The sequence below is a fragment of the Danio rerio genome, chromosome 10 (assembly GCF_049306965.1).
Source record: "Danio rerio strain Tuebingen ecotype United States chromosome 10, GRCz12tu, whole genome shotgun sequence".
Classification (NCBI taxonomy): Eukaryota; Metazoa; Chordata; class Actinopteri; order Cypriniformes; family Danionidae; genus Danio; species Danio rerio.
In genome coordinates this window covers 23875784-23896195 of record NC_133185.1, presented here as the reverse complement: position 1 = coordinate 23896195, position 20412 = coordinate 23875784, and the positions used below count along the sequence as shown (strand labels likewise).

Here is a 20412-nt window from a genome sequence, read left to right as displayed (position 1 = left end):
ACCTTTCTTCACAGACTGGTCAAGCAAACACAAAGTGTGCTCAGAAAGTTTCATGTCAAACCAGCGTATGGAGACCTATAGTGCTATAAGAGGCACACAAATAGGTTCTTGTTTTTATATATGGATCAATGACTTGATGGTTTTGCTTTTTTATTTATTATCGATTTATTAATTTAAATAATGTATCAAGGTCAAATCACTGATGCTCTTAACTCCACCTGCTCCTGCAGACTACTTTCCCTTCAGGAGCCTTCGCTCCATGAGTGAGCGTCACCTTGTGATATACCATCACAAGAGAGGCTGTAAGTCCAAAACCTTTTCATTTAATGTTCCTCGCTGGGGGAATGATCTTCCCGTTCCCCCATGCACTGCTGATTCTCTGGTATCAGTCAAGCTAAACTAACCCATCAAAAAAAAAAAAAAAACAGGACCCGCTCATATATTAATAAGTCAAATGCAAAAATGTATATTTAATATAATAAACAAAAACACCAACATTATTATTATTATTTTCTTTTACATTTTGAGAAATATTTTATTTGTCATATGTATTTTTGATCGGATAACCTTCAGCTATCATACATGGGGCATATTTTAACATTCCACTTCCAATCTTTTGAGATAAACATAAAATGTATATGAAAACTGTGGATTATTATTTTGAGAGAAAAAAAGGCTTACAACATAAAAATTTTGAAAATAGGATATTATTTAGAGGAAACGTGCAATGACTCAGTGATGTCGGGCAATTGATGTACAGATCACACTTTTCTGATTCCTTTTTATCATGTAAATGAGAGAGGGAGAGAGAGAGAGAGAGAGAGAGAGAGAGAGAGAGAGAGAGAGAGAGAGACTGTGTGATGTTTCACAAACACTTTTGCATCCCATCGGACTCCTCTCTCCTACCTCGTGTTTTTGCTTTTCTTAAATGTCACGAGCGAGTGGGAATATAACACAATCTCAACGGACGTTCTGCATTGACGGTAAGTGTGTACTTTATTTTGAGAAGTAGCCTAGTATTTAGACGGAATGATCAAAAAAAACTATTATAATGAAAGTAAAAAAAGTTCCACTGATTGATTGATTGATTACAATTGCGAACACTAAGCCTTTTGCACGCGACTGCTATAAAATAATACAACATAATCGTAATTGACCATACTGACAATCAGAATCAGCATTAACAGAACTAGTCACACTCACCAAGTTCTGGTTGTCTTGTAGTGTTTTTATACCATTTTGTTGGCTATATGTTTAAAACTACTTATAAACGGTATTAACTCATTTAAACAATGTTTACACAAATTATTCACATCTGAAACCGTGTTGGAAATATGACTTTAAAAGTTGCTAACATAATAGGCTATTTTCAGTCTTATTTAAAACCAAAATAATTTTTCTTTTTTAATTTACTGTGTTGTATTTATTTAAAATAAGATTCTAAATAAAATTTTCATAATTAAATATAGGCTAAACTTTGAAACAAGGATTCGAAATGGGGCTCACAATTTGCACTACAAATGAAGGCTGCGTTACTTAGACCTATGATTTTTGTGACACAGAAGTTGCACTATATGTAACAGACAGATAATAGCCTATCATAAACAAAGCATTAAATGGAGTGTGTTTTACGAAGGTTTGATGCCATGGTGGTGCACAAGAAAATAAACAGGTCACGTGGCAATTTGCATCCACTTGTCTTTTCCAATGCTTTCATGCTGAATTTGTGAACGTTTTTATCATGGTAGCACGATCGCCTTACAGCAAAAAGGTCGCTGGTTCAAGCCTTGGCTGGGTCAGTTTACATTTCGTTTTGGAGTTTGCATGTTCTCCCTGTGTTTGTGTGGGTTTCCTCAGAGTGCTCCGGTTTCCCCCACAGTCCAAAGACATGCGATACAGGTGAATTAGGTAAGCTAAATTGGCAGTAGTGTATGTGTGTGAATGTAAGAGCTTATAGGTGTTTCCCAGTGATGGGTTGCAGCTGGAAGGACATCCACTGCGTAAAAACATATGCTGGATAAGTTGGTGGTTCATTACGCTTTGGCGACCCCTGATGAATAAAGCCACTAAGCCGAAAAGAAAATTAAATTAACTGCTAACTGCTCAGAGTAAGCCAGTTCTTCATTTATTTTTAATAACAATAATAATAATAATCATTTCAACAATAATAAAAACTTTACTTTGGTTCTTTTATCATAGGCTACATTTATTAATTTGGCGCATTGATCTGCATTTTGTTTGCAAGTACAAGCCACCTTTATTTCATTATGATTTGTTGAAATATTTCTCTTGCCAAAACATTATGGATGTCTGTGTCGCTGTCTGGCTTGTCTATAAATCTTTCAATAAGTTCCTGCCAAGCTTTGCTTAATCAACTTGAAAGCTTTTTTATATACATTTTTGGCAACACAAACTGAATTGCTTTTCTGTAGAATTCACTGTAGAATTAAATGCTCAAGAGTTTTCTTTAGTTCTGCTTCAGGGAAAATGTATATACCTGGCCCCTAATACCATTACATGTAAAAGGAGTAAAACTATGTGGATAAAGACATAATTTTAGATTCACATCATATTTGTGATTATTTAAACAATAATTGCTCGTTTAGACCCAACATAAATATGCAATCAAGATAAAGGTGTGCTTCTTACAAATCAATCAGTTAAATTGAATTGAGCATTCTCTTTTAACTGTTAAAAAGTTAGTTTTGAACCAAATGCAGTATATGGCTTGCAGTTTAAGACAGTAATATTTTCTACCTGAATCACTGATTGAATCCTTCAGGCAATGCATTTTCTCACTCAACTGGATCACTGAGTTACATCTCACAGTAACAGCTCTTCCTTTCCTTTTGCAAAGAAAAGCTTACAAAATGGCATTGGTTATTGGCTTTCAAAATAGACATTGATCAAATACTAATGCCAATTGAGTTCATTACTCAACTGAATCTCTTTACCTAATGATTGTTGATACAGTATATGTCAAGGTTGAAGACAAACAATTCTGAGCCAAAACATCACCACCTATGGATCATCTCATTTAAAGGTCATCCATTACCATCTTTCAACATGGCATTATAAGAAAACAATCAATTCTTGTAATCACCCAGTTGGATGCAGGAGAAATTGGGCTGGAATGAAGATCTTAGGGAGTTTAATATGGGCCAAATTATTATGGCAAGGCAAATAGATCAGAGCATCTTCTCTGAAATGGCAAGGTTTTGGGGTTGCTCCTGGTCAGAGTTCTGAGAAGAGTGGATTGTGTACAGTATGTGGGATTATGCATGTGGGTTGTGTATGTGTAGCTGCAGACCAGTCAGAGACATATTGCTTATGATGACTTGCAAGCATCAAAACTGAACCTTGGAGCAGTGGAAGGTTGTCTGGTCTTATGTGGAGAATGCTCTGAGCAATATTCTACAGGGAAACCCAGGGTGGACATAAATTCCTTCAGGTGGCCATAAATCTGACATGTGATACTCACAGTACCCAAACACTTTTGCAGAAATGAGATATGCCTCTTCAACACAAGCGTAATGTATCCTGCCAGACTGAACACATTGCTCAGGAATGGTTTGAAAAAGTTGAGTTAAAGATAGTTCAAGGTGTTGCCCTGGTCATTAAAAGTCATTTGATCTCAATTTTTTCAGTCCATCAATGGATCCACCTTGTAATCTACAGCAGTGTTTCTCGGTTACGTTCCTGTAGGACCGCCAACACTGCAGGTGTTGGATGTCTCCTTTATGTGTCACACCCATTTCAGGTCTTTCGGTCTCTGGTAATGAGCTGATGATCTCAATCAGCTGTGTTTGATAAAGGATACATGGAAAATGTGCAGAGCTGATGGTCTTCCAGGAACGTGGTTGAGAAACACTGATCTACAGCATATAATATTACAGTGACGGTGCACAGCAATAAACTTTGCTTAAACAAAGCTTGCACTGTAAAAAAAAAAAAGTTGAGTAAACTTAAAATAATTAGGCAACCTATCACACATAGCTTTTTGAGTTAACTCAACAAACAGGGTTTGAAGACCAGTGAACTCAAAATATTTTGTTGAATTCTTTAGTTCTCTGAACAAAAAGTATCATGTTCACCCAACAAGATATTTTTGTTTGCTGAACAAAAAATATCATGTTCAACCAACAGGATATTTTTGTTTGCTGAACAAAAATATCATGTTCATTCAACAAGACATTTTTGTTTGCTGAACAAAAAATATCATGTTAACCCAACAAGACATTTTTGTTTGCTGAACAAAAAATATCATGTTAACCCAACAAGACATTTTTGTTTGCTGAACAAAAAATATCATGTTCAACCAACAGGATATTTTTGTTTGCTGAACAAAAAATGTCATGTTCACCCAACAAGATATTTTTGTTTGCTGAACAAATATTATCATGTTTACTCAACAAGATCTTTTGTTTGCTGAACAAAAATTTTCACGTTTATTCAACAAGATCTTTTGTTTACTGAACAAAAATGATTATGTTTACCCAACAAGATTTTTTTAGTTTACTGAACAAAATAAAACAAACTGATTCATTATGCATTTACTATTAATTTTTAGGATTCAAATTAAATACACAAGAATAGTCAATTCACTTTTTTTTATTTTTAACTGTGTTCAAATCACAATCCAAAACATTTGCATACAAAATCAGCATTTGACATTAGCCGTGTTCAGCATTGGGCTAGTTTGTACACAACTAGTACTGAATGTTTCCAGATTTGAAAAGATTGTACACTGCCTCAACATAAAATAACTGGCAACCTTACTAAAACCAAGCTATTAGTGTGTCTAAACACTCAAACCAGGTGAATATACAATCATCTAATCAGAGTAAACCCTAAAAGCCACTCCATTCATACAGTCTTTAAAGTGTACTGCACTTTTGTCAACAAAGTACATAAAGTCCAAAAACAGACCTCAAAACATTGAAACAGTGGCACATTAGGAAGTGGTCACGGGTCAGTTGCCGTTACTGTGTGGAGTTTGAATGTTCTCCCTGCGTTCACGTGGGTTTCCTTTGGGTTCTCCGGTTTCCCCCACAGTCCAAAGACGTGTGGCACAGGTGAATTGGGTAGGCTAAAATTGTCCGTAGTGTATGTGTGAATGAGTGTGTATGGATGTTTTCCAGAGATGGGTTGCAGCCGGAAGGGCATACGCTGCGTAAAACAAGTTCATTGCGCTGTGGCGACCCCAGATTAATAAAGGGACTAAGCCGAAAAGAAAATGAATGAATGAATGAACTGAACTCTCGCAGATCATGTGCCACCAACCTCCATAAAACATGCTGAATCACTTAAAAAGTATATTTGAGTTCTTTTGGGTGTTCCATATTCAGTCTATACAAGAGGCTGAACAAGTAAGCGAAGGCTGCAGGCAGATGTGTGATATCCTGAAGTACTATGGCCTCCTCCAAGATTTTAGCGAGGTTCATCACATATTGCAGGGATGCAGAAGTGCCATTATCATCTTCCACCACAGTGAAGATTCCAATCCTTTAATCTCTGGTGCTGTGGTCTTCAGGGTCCGTGTCCTTATAGGAGATTAAGTAATGGGAAAATTAATTGATGTGTAATATTAATTACTACTTATTAATGTTATTACTATTATGCAAAGAAAATAAAAACATGTAATACTTTCGTACATACAAACAGTAACACTTTGAATAGTCTATAATATATAATAATTGAACAATATATTGACAACTTTTTAATATTTAGCAATTTTTTAAACTTTTATTTTACATAAAATTGCAAAGATTTACTTTTATTTGATACAGTTTCAATTGTGAAAGTTGTTTATTGTCCTGTTTAGAATATAACTGAGCCTTTAATTGTCATTCATAAGGGATTTATAAAGCATAAATAGTCCTCACTTTAGATTAGGTCACAACTGGATGAAGTTAAGCTCATAAAGCATATACTAACATACAAAGTAACTATTATTACATACCTTAATATTAGGATATTTAAATGTTAATTTGAATAGTTTATTAATCGTGTACTTAAGCACTCTGAATGGTCTTAAAAACACCAACTATTCTTAAATAACTGGTTTGTAAATAATGCAATACTTAAATTAGTAATACAAATGAATCATTAAAGTTAAAAAAAATACAATCATTGAGCACTTCATGTAGAGTTATGCTTAACAGAAAATAAATTAACTATTCGCTAATACTAAATAAATTATTTATAGCATGCAGCTATTAAAAGTGTTACCAAGCAGACTAATAAATGTAGAATAGGGTATGAAAATGGGTAACTTACCAGACATATCTTGAGAAAGCAAGCAGAATTTTTACGAAGAAAAATTGGCAATCCCTCAAGAGCTGCTCTTTCTCGATCGGTGACAATATCAGTGACCTAAAGGAAAGTCATTTACAAAGGGTGTTTTACAATCTTATTGTTTTGTAAGTAAAAATGTACTTAGTACATTTAAATGAGCATAGTATTTTATTCATGCTGTTGAAAAAACACATGGCTTTATTTTTAAAAAAGAATTTTGTGGTTTCCATACAATGGAATTTGATAATGGTTGTGTTGGCAAATTTAGAAAAATGTTTAGTTTCATGTGACAATTACTTTGAGTTAAAAACTACAGCTATTATTTTCTATTTTCCTCTTTGAATGTATTCATTTGAAATGGTCACTCAAAACAAGTGAAACATCTGTTATTTATCTTACTTCCATCTCACAATCAAAACACAACTTGACACAATTAAAATTAATGCAAAAGGGCTGGACAATTAAATTGTTGCAATTACGTTTTATTAGACTGTATTACCTGAGCATGAAATTCTTGACAGGACAAAATATGTTGCACATGTTAAAAACATCAGACGGGTGTATAAGAAAAAAAAAATCTTAATGAGTACCTGCTCATCCATCTTGTTTAAAGTTGTATCCATCTCTGGACCCATTGAATCCCTTCTTTTCTGTAGAGTTTCAGGAGAGGTGCTGTATATTTATCAAGTCACTCGATTAACTGTCTCAGGAGATCTACATTACAGATCTGAGAAAACTCTGTGCAGATCTACAATATACAAAAAAAACATACATATTAATTTTTACACATAATATATATATATATATATATATATATATATATATATATATATATATATATATATATATATATATATATATATATATATATATATGTAAATGTAAATATTTAAATGTTCAAATGCTGAATACAGATGTATTTTGAATTACCTATAATAATAATGTTGTTTGTTATTTTTAGCATTATCATTACTACCTTGAATGAAACCAAAGCAATTGCAATATAGTGACTTACCTCTTCCTTAAAGTCCAGGTTATCTCTCTCTAATTTCTTCCTGGCTAAATCTCAACAACTTCTTTTGGGCAAAGAGAAAAGGTTTCTTGCATCTGCTGGTGAATGACCGTCAAATTTCACTGATGATAACAAGTCTCACCTCTTCAAGGAAATCTTGCATTGAATTATGTCATTGTCAATATTTCAGTCCTTTTGAGCAAAAAGAAAGAAAAATATATATTTAGCCCTTTATATTTTTTATGTAAATAAAAGCTAGCTGACTGTTAAAGCAAGTTGGTCTGAATATGATAGACATTTAGTCGAGCTAACAAATCAAGCAATGAATTACATGAAAATCACACGATTTTCACACAAATTACACAGTTAAACACGTCACCGTTTGTTCCACTGGCTCTGGTTCGAAGGGAAAAAAGGTTATGATGTGCGCAATGCTGACAGCAATCTAGATAAACAGGACATAATGTTATATTTGACTTGGATACCTGATCTGGTATGTTATATGATACTCATTGTATTAATCGTGAGTTATTAAAGCAAATGACTCGATTGAAATCGCTATTTGTTTCAAATACATTCACTCTAAACTTTTATTGATGTAAATAGCCAAAACCAAGTGCACGAAACAAGTAACTCACGGCTAAATTATAACAAATAGTTCCGTATTAGGATACACGCGCACATCAAAGCCAACATATCAAATAATATAACGTTAGATGACAACAAAAAAAGACATACATACCTATGATTTAGCAGAAACGTCGTTGGCGTGCTCTTAACTAGGGATGGCTGACGTGAAACTGATGTTTTGACACAGTGTCGAGATCCCGAAGCGCAAGTATTTCGAATCACTGCACCGAAGCATGATCCGAAGCACCCAAGTCACGTGACTAAAGTGTTTCGAAACACCTAGTCACGTGACTAAAGCGATTCAAAGCATCGATCAGCTTAGAAACGTTTCGAGACCTGGTGAATCCTAATTTGACTGCCAAGGTCTCCAAATTATCTCTGTCTCAAATGGCTTAGAGCACTGTGGGTTTGCTTATTGATTCTATGCTTAGCATGATGTTTTGGGTTCGAATCCCGACTTCGAAATCATGGTTTTATGTATTTTAATCATGTATCTGTTTTGTGTAGCCTAAATAGGATACAGCTACAGTTACGCCATCAATTTAGCATCATTTTTGTAACACTGTAAAACAATAATAAATATTTTTACAGTATGGTTGGGTTTAGGGTTTGGGTAGACATTAATAAAATACAATAAATGGGAAATTTAATGAATAATATAAATAATTCTTGATAACTTCAGGCCACCGTTTTTGATCTAGCAACAACCATGTTTTAAGACAAAAACAAGACATATTTATTCACAAATTGTTTATTCGGATATCAGACCAATGTTGAAACAAAACGATACAAGAGCAAAGCATTACCAACTGGTATTAAAGCATTTTAAAACAACTGCTACCGAGTGGCTTCGAAACCTACTACCCCTGTCTGACATGGGGTACTACCCCTGTCTGACCCCTGTCGGATGTCTGACACCTTAACCACTGTACTATGTTACTTGAAGGATTTAAATCCTTCTAAATGTTGTTCAATCGTTCTTTGCTGAAGCTGTTTCAGTGCAATATATATAAAAAATGACCACTAAATGTCACTGTAGAGTGAGGTTTCGAAACGTTTCGAAGCTTCGACACATTTGCTTCGACTGTTTCAGTGTTTCACGAAGCCTCGCTTTGCCCACCACTACTCTTAACCGCTCTATCACGGTCTCTCACATCATTAATACACTGGTAAAATAGATCGGGCAGTCAGATGGGTAGCACATCGCACAAAAACATGTATACAATTATATACAATCGATTATGAAAACGATTGACACATAGCTCCGCAGAAAGAAAGATGGTTCGTTTTGTCGCGCGCACGTGACAGGTACCCCCTGCAGTGAGCTATGGAAGTAAATTGCGCATGCGCCAGAAGCTTATAAGGCGCATGCGCCAACAAGAAGGGCACGCATCAACGCAAAACTAAGAATTTTGTATTAGTTCAACGAAATATTTTAAGTTTTTCACATTGAAGCACCATATTTGTTGAACAAACTAACTATTATTTGTCAGCATTTCAAATGAAAATATTTAAATTCAGTTAACTTATTAATCTTTGTTCAGAGGACTTTTTGAAAGTTGGCGTTTTTACAGTGTGCCATATTCTTATGACAAACAGCCTAACGTCAAGAAGCAATAACAGAATTAGTTTTATTTCCTGTGTTGTTGTTTATGGGTGGTTCATATGATGTGTCTAAACATGTGGAAAGCGTGAGGTGTGCACGTCCTTTCTCTGTTTGTGTGAGTCAATTTAAGTACGAATGGCCCATATGGCTTTTTTCTTGAAGCAAGAATGTTTCTTTCTAGCTTACACAAAATCTACAAAGTAAAAGAACTGTTGGAAGTGGAAATGCAGGCCTGATCAAGGTAAACAAAGTAAATAATCTGTGAGACCATAATGAAAATAAAAACAGACTCATCCCAAATAAAGATAGTGCAGGATGCCTTTAGAGTGTTCAACCGCATATTAGCCAGGTAATCATACTGTTTTGGCTCACTGTTGTATCCACAATGCCAACCTGATTTCACCAAGTAGGACGTGTTCCTGGAATTACACCTTTGTTTATCCTGGATCAACATTCCAAACAGCCAATCAGAATTAAGTAATATGTTTACCATTTGTGTTAAGTTTAGGCTTATGGTTTATGCAAATCTACATGATGTTATCCAACTATTGTTTCCCTTTGATTTTGGGAATAATTTACACCCTGGTAACAAAGAGTCGTGACCCAGATTTGGCATACACATGGCCCTAGTTTGGCAGGGGTGGCACTGTCTTTAAAGTGGCACACAATACTTGGGCCAGATGTAAATTGCAGTATTTGACCCAGACGTTAATAAATGATACGTGGGCCATGTAATTTTGGCCTATCTTGACCCACATTAAAAATACATTTTTATTATTTTCAGATAAACAAAAAAAAAAAGTCGGTCACACTTTACAATAAGGTTTATTAGTTAATGTTAATTAATGCGTTTACTAACATGAACAAACACTGAACAATACATTTACTACAGTTTTTATTCATGTTAGTAATTGTTAGTTAATGAAAATACAGTAGTTCATTGTTAGTTCATGTTAACTCATGGTGCATTAACTAATGTTAACAAGCATGAGTTTGGATGTTAATAATGCATTAGTAAATGTTCAATTATGATTAATAAATGCTGTACAAGTGTTGTTCATGATTAGTTCATGCTAGTAAATGCATTAACTAATGAACCTTATTGTAAAGTGTTACCAAAAAGTCTAACAATCAGGTCGCTTTGAGAAAAAGCAAACCCATAGCATGCCTAAAACGCAATGATTCATGGGATCATCAATTGCATTGCAGTCGTGACACACTTGGCTGAGACTTAGTCCATGTTTAGCCCTTGTCTGGAAGCCAGACTTGGTCCAGTCATGTACTGTAATTTACTGTGGCATGTAGGCCAAGCAAAAGCTGATTGTGTGGGCCAGAGATATTTTGCTATTTGGGCAGTTATGGTTGGGTCTTGGGTTAAGCAATAGTAGTGGATTACATTTTTCAACAAAAGTGATGTTCCAGGGTAAACATTGTACTTGGCAAAGTCATGACAATGCTTTACAACAAATAAAGGAGATGTACAAATATTGGATTAATATTTGTTTGTTAGCATTAGCCAGATTGATTGGTGGGGGTTGCTGTCAGAACAAAATGGTGTCAGAAACACTGCTTGTACTAACGTTTCATATTTTTCTCTTTAAGGTCACAGGCTTCAAGATCACAAAAACTATGATGGCTGATATCCAAAAATTTCCCTGAAAAGATAAAATGTCACTCAAGGTTCTCAAGTTTGCCTGCCAAGGCTACTAAGGCATGGATGATTATCATCAACCCCATGTTAATCAGACCTGCATGTAGAGACTCACATCATGACCAGCATGCTTCCAGAAGAAGATTACATAAATTCAACCTTCTTTCCCGAAAACTGTTCCAACTGTTCCACCATACCTGCGTTGGAGATCGACGTCACCAAGACTCTGGTTTTGGGTCTGGTTCTGGTCCTTTTTTTAATATTCGGAGTGATGGGTAACATCCTGGTCATCCTCTCAGTGGCATGCCATCGCAACCTTCGATCCGTGACTCATTATTTTATCGGAAATCTGGCAATCGCAGACCTGCTTCTGAGCTCTGTGGTTCTTCCATTCTCTGCTGTATCTGAAGCCTTGGGTCGCTGGGTGTTCGGTCGTCATTTATGTAACGCCTGGACCGCTCTTGACGTGTTGTGCTGCACGGCGTCCATCCTCAGCCTCTGTGTGATCTCTGTGGATCGCTGCATGGCCGTCAGTTACCCGCTCCAATACCCTTCCTTTGCTACGGGTCGAAGGGCAATGACTGCGGTGGCAGCTCTCTGGGCCCTTTCAGCTGCTATCTCTGTCGGGCCACTATTTGGATGGAGGGAACCCATGCCAGAAGACGAATCGGTGTGCAGAGTTAACGAAGATCCAGGATACGCCATCTTCTCTGCCGCATGCTCCTTCTATGTGCCGTTGGCAGTCATTCTGGCAATGTACTGTAGGGTGTATGTAGTGGCCCGACACAAGACTCGTGCAATGAGTAAGAGCAGGGAGACGAATGGGTTAAGTGAGCAGGGAATGACTCTACGGATCCACTGTCGAAAAGCCCAGAATGACACCAGGAAGGAGGATGCAATGCGCTTGAAGAACTCGCACTTTGCCTTTATGCGCCTACTTAAGTTCTCACGGGAGAAGAAGGCGGCCAAGACTCTTGGGATTGTGGTGGGATGTTTCGTGCTCTGCTGGCTGCCGTTTTTTCTTGTGCTGCCCATTAGTAAGTATAAACTAGTTTTTTACACAATGTGCCTAAAACTAACAAAAATAAATATTAAAGTATTTAATGTGATCTTGTGCACTATATTTGCACTGACACCATGTAGACTTGTGTAAGGTACAGAGATTATTGTTATTATTAATGTTAATTCTAATATTTATTTGTAAATAAAATGTTCATGTTTGGGGATTCAAACTACATGGCTTTATCCAACCTGAACAAGCTTTGTTTTGAAACCATTAAAGTATCTGATCATTTCAGAAACTTTATGTTTTGCTTTTAGTTGGTATTTTGTTTTATTTATGCTGTTTGCTCTATGTTGTCGGCGTCACTGTGGTCCAGTGGGTAGCTCGATTGCCTCACAACAGGAAGGTTGCTGGTTTCATGCCCCAGCTGGGTCAGTTGGCATTTCTGTGTGGAGTTTGCATGTTCTCTTCATGTTTGTGTAGATTTCCTCCGGCTGCTCCGGTTTCCCCCACAGTCCAAAGACATGCAGTATAGGTGAATTAAGTAAGCTAAATTGGCCGTAGTGTAATAATAATAATAATAATAATAATAATAATAATAATTCCTTATATTTATATATATCGCTTATCTGGACACTCAATGCACTTTACATATTTTTGGGAGGAAAGCGTCTAGTTAAGTTCTCACAGGAGAAGAGGGCGGCCAAGACTCTTGTGATTGTGGTGGTATTTTTTGTGTTCTGCTGGCTGTCGTTCTTAATTGTGCTGTCCTTTAGTAAGTATGAACTATTTTTGGTTTAAATATTTTAATTATTAGAAATTTTAGTAGACATTCACTTAAAAATACACTTTTTTAAAATATAAACATAAAACTTATATCTTAACAATTAGACATTTCAAAAGACAACAAATAAATAAATAAATAAATAAATAAATAAATAAATAAATAAATAAATAAATAAATAAATAAATAAATAAAAGAAACAAACATAAAAACAACCCAACAAACAACAGTCATAAAAATAATAGCTAAACAAAAAGTAAACATGCATTCCTCCAACCAACCACCCAGAAGTTCTATCCAATGGTAAAAGTAGGTAGAGAAGGCAAAGTAAACATTAATCACAAGTTTGTAGAAAGGAAATAAAAGGGGACCAATTTTTTTAAACAACAAAATCTTGTCTATTAGGGTTTACCTGATTTTTTCCAGATGTAATGGACTCGTTAACTCTGTCAGCCATAATTTAAGAGTTGGATAATTTAAAACTTATTTTTTCTTCCAAATAAAATTATACTTTTTTTTTTTGCCTGAGATCAACCTATTTAAAACAAACTGTTGTTGTACCCGTGTAAGTCTCAAAAATCCTTTGGAAACTCCAAATATAACTAATATTGGATCTGCTTCAATCGGAATGTCTAATATATCTGAAAAAAAAAAAAAAAAAACTTGAAATATTTTGTTTCAGAAACTCAGGACACATACCATAATAATGAGAATCTAAAAACTGACATTTGTCACACAATGGCGAAACTTCTGGAAATATTTTATTCAATTTACACTTGGAATAATGAAGCCCATGAAGCACTTTAAACTGAATGAGGCAATCTTGCATTATTGGAACATCTGTGAACCAGTTCAAGACTTTGTTAACAAATTTCTCTTGGAATTTCTACTGCAAGTTCTTCTTCCCAAGCAGATTTAATGTTCTCATAGATGGACTTTAACCTGTTCTAAAACTTTGAAAGCTATTAATTAATTAATTAATTAGTTAATTAATTAATTAATTAATTAATTAATTTATTTATTAATTTATTAATTTATTAATTAATTAATTAATTAATTAATTAATTAATTAATTAATTAATTAATTAATTAATTAATTAATTAATTAATTAATTAATTTATTTATGTTGTTTGTTTGTTTGTTTGTTTGTTTGTTTGTTTGTTTGTTTGTTTGTTTGTTTGTTTGTTTGAATGCAATGTCCCTAAACAAAGAAAGATACATATAATAGTAATGATTCTTGTGCACTATATTTTCACAGACACCATAGACACTTGTATGAGGATTAGAGATTATTATTATTATTATTATTCATGTTAAGCATAATTTTAATTTGTAAATAAAATGTACATGTTTGGGGATTTAAACCACATGGCTTTTTCCAATCTGAACCGATTAATGGATCTGATACTTTCAGAATTTTTTTGTTTTGCTTTAGTTCATAATTTATTTTCATTCATTCGGTCATTCATTTCACTTTGGCTTGGTCGCTTACTTTTCAGGGGTCACCACAGCAGAATGAACCACCATATTTTATTTTATTTTTGGATTTTACTTTGTGTTGCATGTTTGATTGGTGTTTTATTTACTTAATTTTTTTTACTTGTTCGTTTGATTGGTTTGCTTTTTTCTTGTATATTTTATTTAATTTGTGTGTGTGTGTGTGTGTGTGTGTGTCTTTGTGTTTTGTTCATGTGATTGTTTTGTTATGTTTTAATATGTTTTTTTGCAATAGATTTGTCTAGATAATTTTTTATTATATTATTTTTTCTATTAAACTACTGAACTACTAAACCTGTTTGTGCTAGCGCCATGCTTGAATATGCGATAGTACAAATAATATTTAAGATGGTTTATTTTGATCATAAATACACAAAAAAACACAGCTGCTGCTGAGATTTGAATAAATTATATTTTGACCCATACGTTACAGTTTATTTTTTTAGTGCTCGGCTGCTTTGTCCTCATTCAGTTTTATTGCTCAAAAATATACAGGTCAGTTTATGTAATGGCATGAGGATGAGTAAATAAACTTTCAACTGGGTGTAAAAGCATGTAAGTAGAAAGTCATGCTCTGAATATTTATTTTAAATGAGGCATGTGTAATAAGGAAATCTAATAGGCCATTTTCAAGTGAAACACATTTTTGCAAACGATACACCTTTATGTTATTTATTCCCCATGTTTCCAAATAGCCCAATGTTCTCCTACTATACGCCTCTGTACGTAAACAGCATGGACATCATTCTTGAGATTGCATTTAAATGAGCTTGTTTACAACAAAAGATGAAATATGAAAGAAAGCAGAAGCAATGCAGCCTGTTTCATACCGGCAAGTAAAAGAATACACAGAGAATAGAGGCTTTTAAATGCAAAACAGCATCCCTAGTTGAGAAAACCAAATCTTTTATATGGACTTTACATAATTTGTATAATTTGCACTTTGAACGTTTTATATATATGCGTGCATAGTAATTGGAGAGCTAAGATGCTATTGAGTCATTTGAGCATCTGATTTAAAGGAACACTCCACTTTTTTGAAACAGCCTCATTTTACATCTCCCCTAGAGGTAAACAGTTGAGCTCTACCGTTTTTAATCCATTCAGCTGATCTCTGGGTCTGGCCAGAGCACTTTGATCATTAGCATCTTGCTAATAGTTTTCCCGAAAACTTGATAATTTCGCTATTTAATGCCTAAATCATTTAATGGAATAAATGTCAAAAGAAAACCTGCTAATTTTAGGTAAATATGGCCAGGGACTATATTCTCATTCTGGTGTAATTTTTAAAAAATGTTGTCGCCATACTATGCAATGATGTTATCCAGCTCCTGAAAATAATCACCAGCTAGGTAGGAGAGCGCGTGGACAAAAGTAATTTGGTACAAAGGTAACAAAGCAATTTTTGGAAGCCCTGACTACATTTGATTTCCAGGCTATAACAGGACATTCAGTGTGCACTGTTTTTGGGAGCTGCCAAATATCATGTGATTTCGGGACCATAGTTAGCTCCAAATTGTTTTTCAGTGCAAAAACTAAATTATTGTAGTGGTTCTTTTTTCCTCTTTACAGGTTGTTTCTCTTTTTATGTGTCACACTGATAATCAATCTACAGGTTATTTAATGCAATAATGCATGCTTAAGTTTGCAATGTCTGAGTTTTTTCAGTAATTTAAAAGTAAAACAGGTAAGAAAAAAAAAAAGGCAAGGGTTCCTTTGGGGATGAAGGTAACATTGGTATTTATGTCCCACTGCCATAGCCATAGCTTATTTTTCACTATACCACATTAGTTTTTGTGTTTTGACTTAAATGTTTTTATAAGATTAATGCATATTGCATTGTTTCAAAAGCAATCCAACAATGCAAAATATTAGAATTTTCTATAATTTTTTAATATATATATATATATATATATATATATATATATATATATATATATATATATATATATATATATATATATATATATATATATATATATATATATATATACATATTCAAAAATTATAGAAAATTCTAATATTTTGCATTGTTGGATTGCTTTTGAAACATTTGATGAAACTGAAATTTAAAATGAAAAAAATTCAGTTTTTTTTATTTAATTTTTTGCAAAAACAAAGTACAACATATGTCTGCAGTGAATAATAATACGGTCAAAGTCAGATATATTTAAAATAGACAAGATTAAGCCAGTAAATATAGCAAATATTGTTGATTTAATTTAACCCACTTGTGTGTTACTTTCATCCTTGCTGACGGGGTCAAAAGTAACAATGTGCAACTCTGAGTTAAAAACCACAGCAAAAATATATTTCTGCTAAAAACATTATCTTTTAAAATTAGAATTTTATGAAAAATTATTTTCACAGTGATGGTTTGCAGCTGGAAGGGCATCTGCTGCGTAAAACATGTGCAGGATAAGTTAGTGGTTCATTCCGCTGTGGCAACCGCCGATTAATAAAGAGACTAATCCGAAAACAAAATGGATGAATGAATGAATGAACGAATAATGACACTTTCGTCCCGGCTCTCCCCTATATAGGTAACAGCACTGCATAACGTCATTGGGCCTGCTGCAGCTATACTATGGCAGAAAAGTTATAATTTTATAAGACAATGGGTGTATAATTCCTAGAAAATAGCAACTTTCATTTTCTGTCAGAATTAACACAAGACGTAACCACAGAAGTTTCAAGCTTTAAATAGAAAATGAATACATTTTTGAGTAAATCTGACTAAATGATTTATGCTAAGCTAAGCTAAATGTGTTCCCGCCAGACCTGAAGATTGGCTAAATAGATTTAAAAAAATGTAAAACTCAACTGTTTAACTCTAAGCTGCACAGGCGCAGTAAGTAGCACGTTCGCCTCACAGCAAGAAGGTCGCTGGTTCGAGCCTTGGCTGGGTCAGTTACTGTTTTTTGTGTGGAGTTTGCATGTTCTCCCCGTGTTCACGTGGGTTTCATCCGGGTGCTCCGGTTTCCCCCACAATCCAAAAAGATGCGCTAATTGGGTAGAGTAAATTGTCCGTAGTGTAAGTGAGTGTGTATGTATATTACCCAGTGATGGGTTGCAGCTGGAAGGGCATCCGCTGCGTAAAACATATGCTGGATAAGTTGGTGGTTCATTCCGCTGTGGCGACCCCAGATTAATAAAGGGACTAAGCCAAAAAAATGAACAAATGAATGTTTAACTCTAGGGGACTTATAAAACGAGCCTATTTACAAAAATAAATAAATAAATAAAATTGTGGTGTTTCTTTAAAGCTTTCAAAATGCTAAAATGTGCACATGAAAGCAAGGATTTAAAAATATAAAACATCCAAAAGCATTGTTTTAGGTTAACTTTACCGATGAAGCTGGATGTCTCTTGCAGAATGTTGAAATTTAGACTTTTCTTTGTTTCTGTGTCCCCGAAGGCTCCATCTTCCCATCCCACAGACCCCCCGATGCTGTTTTCAAAATCACATTCTGGCTCGGCTACTTCAACAGCTGCCTGAACCCCATCATCTACCCATGCTTCAGCCAGGAGTTTAAGAAAGCCTTCCAGAACGTTCTGCATGGACGCTGCCTGAGCCGAACACATCAGACTTGGAGCCCTCCAGCCAATGCGACTCAGTATATGCCCAAATCTCCACAGGGTTTATCATCTGGATTTACTGACTCCTGGAGGTCTGATCATGCATCATCGAGTGCTGTAATGCTGAATGAAAACTCATATGATGAACCTGACACATCTCTGAGTCTCAAGGTTCATCAGGTTTCCATATGTAAGATAGATGGTGAGCCTGTGTGAAATGATTTTTGACTTTGTGAATCTCAAATCGTTTACTGTGAAGTGAAATATGGGAAAAATAAGGATCTCGTTGGAGCTGGCGTACAGGAGCGCCACCTTGTGGGAGTATCTTGAATGTGGATCTGCATTATTTTGAGGTTTCTCCTAAATATTTCTGTTTTAAGATATTTAAACTGATTTTTTTTCAAGAATAAATATTAAACGGCCAAATGTACTGTATTAATACGAAATTATAAAAAAAATACATAGGTGATTAGTCTGTAGTTATTTGTATGTTACATTTGATACATTTGTTTTACTCTAAAAAAGTCTGAAATAATTTCTTCCAAATAGCAAAGAAAAAAATTGTGTCCTTTATTTGAAACACACCTGGCACCATTGTTAAGTTATAAAAACAAAATAAATATCTTCTTTTTTTATTTTAGGTTTTTTTTTTTTTTTTTTTTTTTGAAGAATCCAGAGAAACTGAAGTGATATTGTTTTTGTAACTGATATTATATTATAAATTTATCAAAATGCAACACCATTTGGATACCATGTGGGAATATTGCTATTAAAAAAAGGGTTAGTTCAGCCAAAAATAAAAATTTGCCCATGGTTTACTCACCCTTAAGATGTCCCAGGTGTATATGACTCCCTCTATTCAGCAATAACGTTAATTGCATTGGCATATTTATCTGACGTTTTCTCAGCTTGTAGTAGTAGATTAAAAAGCTATTTAATTTCTTATGACTATATGTACACTAACATTGGAATTTACTGCAATGTGACGAGGTGCCACCTGAAATCTTGCCTAGGGCGCCAAATTGGTAAGGGCTGGGCCTGCATTCATCCATAAAAAAGTGCCTCACATGATTAATAAAGTCAATGCATTTTTGTAAGAAAAAATATCCCTATTTAAAATTAACAGGGTTTTCTGCAGGTTTCACCAAGTCAAATTTAAGACTTTTTAAGACATTTTTTAAGACCATTATGAACACTAAGGAATTATTATTATTATTATTATTTTAATGGCCCAGTTGGAAAAGATTTTTATTTGTCCTATCAAATGCCCTATTAAATAAAATAAAATAAAAATAATTAAAAAAAAACTATAATAAACTAAATGTATCCACAACAGTCTGTCCAGGTAAGCTTCCTCAGCAGTAAATACATGGAGAACTTATTGAAGGAAAGTGTTATTGAAGGAAATAATTATACCAATAAATGGAGTTTGAGGATTGTTGGTGATTTGATGGGTGTTGGCCAGATTTGGTAGCTAGAACAAAGGTAAATTTCCTGTTTAAAAAGACCTGTTTAAAAAAAAAAGACCTACAAAACTATATTTCCGTAAATTTAAGACTTTTTAAGGTATAAATTAGTTTTTGCGATTTAACTTTTTAAGACCCCGTGGATACCCTGATTAATGATGGGCTAGGTTTCATCATTGAGGGAACTACCCTTTAAGAGGGTTTAAAACCATTTTAAAGTTAAATGCATTTTTGTACAATTTAACGTTAAAATTGTTCATTTTAAAATTAAATAACGAATACAAAGATATAATTAAAACAATTCTTTAAATTGTTCATGTAGGTCATTATGATGTTCTCTCTGTCTTTTGTTGTTTAGCTTTGGCATAAAGCAGCAGTTATATTAGACTGCTGTCCTTTTAGGACTGAATGCACGGATCCAATATACTGATGCACATTCATTTCATCCAGTATACATTCACTTAAGACATGTTTAGAAGGATACTTGTCAAGACGGGTACATTAATTGACATATTTATCTATTCAGTTGTGTGCTTATAAATATATATATATATATATATATATATATATATATATATATATATATATATATATATATATATATATATATATATATATATATATATATATATTTACACTTGTCCTCTGTCATATTAATGATAACTGACTAATAAAAGTATAAGTGATTCATTGATTCATTTGGCTATTCCTGCTTCTGCTGGTTTCCAGATGCATCATAAATAGTTCTATACTGTACTACGTACATGTGCAAACTGCTATAATTCGAGGTCAAAGAGAAGAAAAGATTCATTTTTCCCTTTTATTAATTTTCTTCTTTTTTTTCTGGAAACATCACTATCCAAGAGATTTGACACTTTTCAAAGCA

At 34.1% G+C, this 20412-nt stretch overlaps 1 protein-coding gene and 1 long non-coding RNA gene across 2 annotated transcripts; one reads left to right on the top strand and one right to left on the bottom strand.

Moving 5' to 3' along the window:
* The first annotated feature begins 713 nt into the window (after window positions 1-713).
* adra1ab (adrenoceptor alpha 1Ab) lies at window positions 714-18889 on the top strand. The gene is made up of 3 exons (XM_021479312.3): window positions 714-983; window positions 11148-12233; window positions 17900-18889. Exons 2-3 carry the CDS (start codon window positions 11315-11317, stop codon window positions 18274-18276), a joined length of 1296 nt encoding a protein of 431 aa, XP_021334987.2. The 5' UTR covers window positions 714-983; window positions 11148-11314; the 3' UTR covers window positions 18277-18889.
* Window positions 4596-7451, bottom strand: LOC141376344 (uncharacterized). The gene is made up of 4 exons (XR_012386238.1): window positions 7313-7451; window positions 6888-7045; window positions 6280-6375; window positions 4596-5543 (listed from the first exon to the last, which is right to left on the bottom strand). It is a non-coding gene; the product is annotated as an uncharacterized lncRNA (long non-coding RNA).
* Window positions 18890-20412: the final 1523 nt, after the last annotated feature.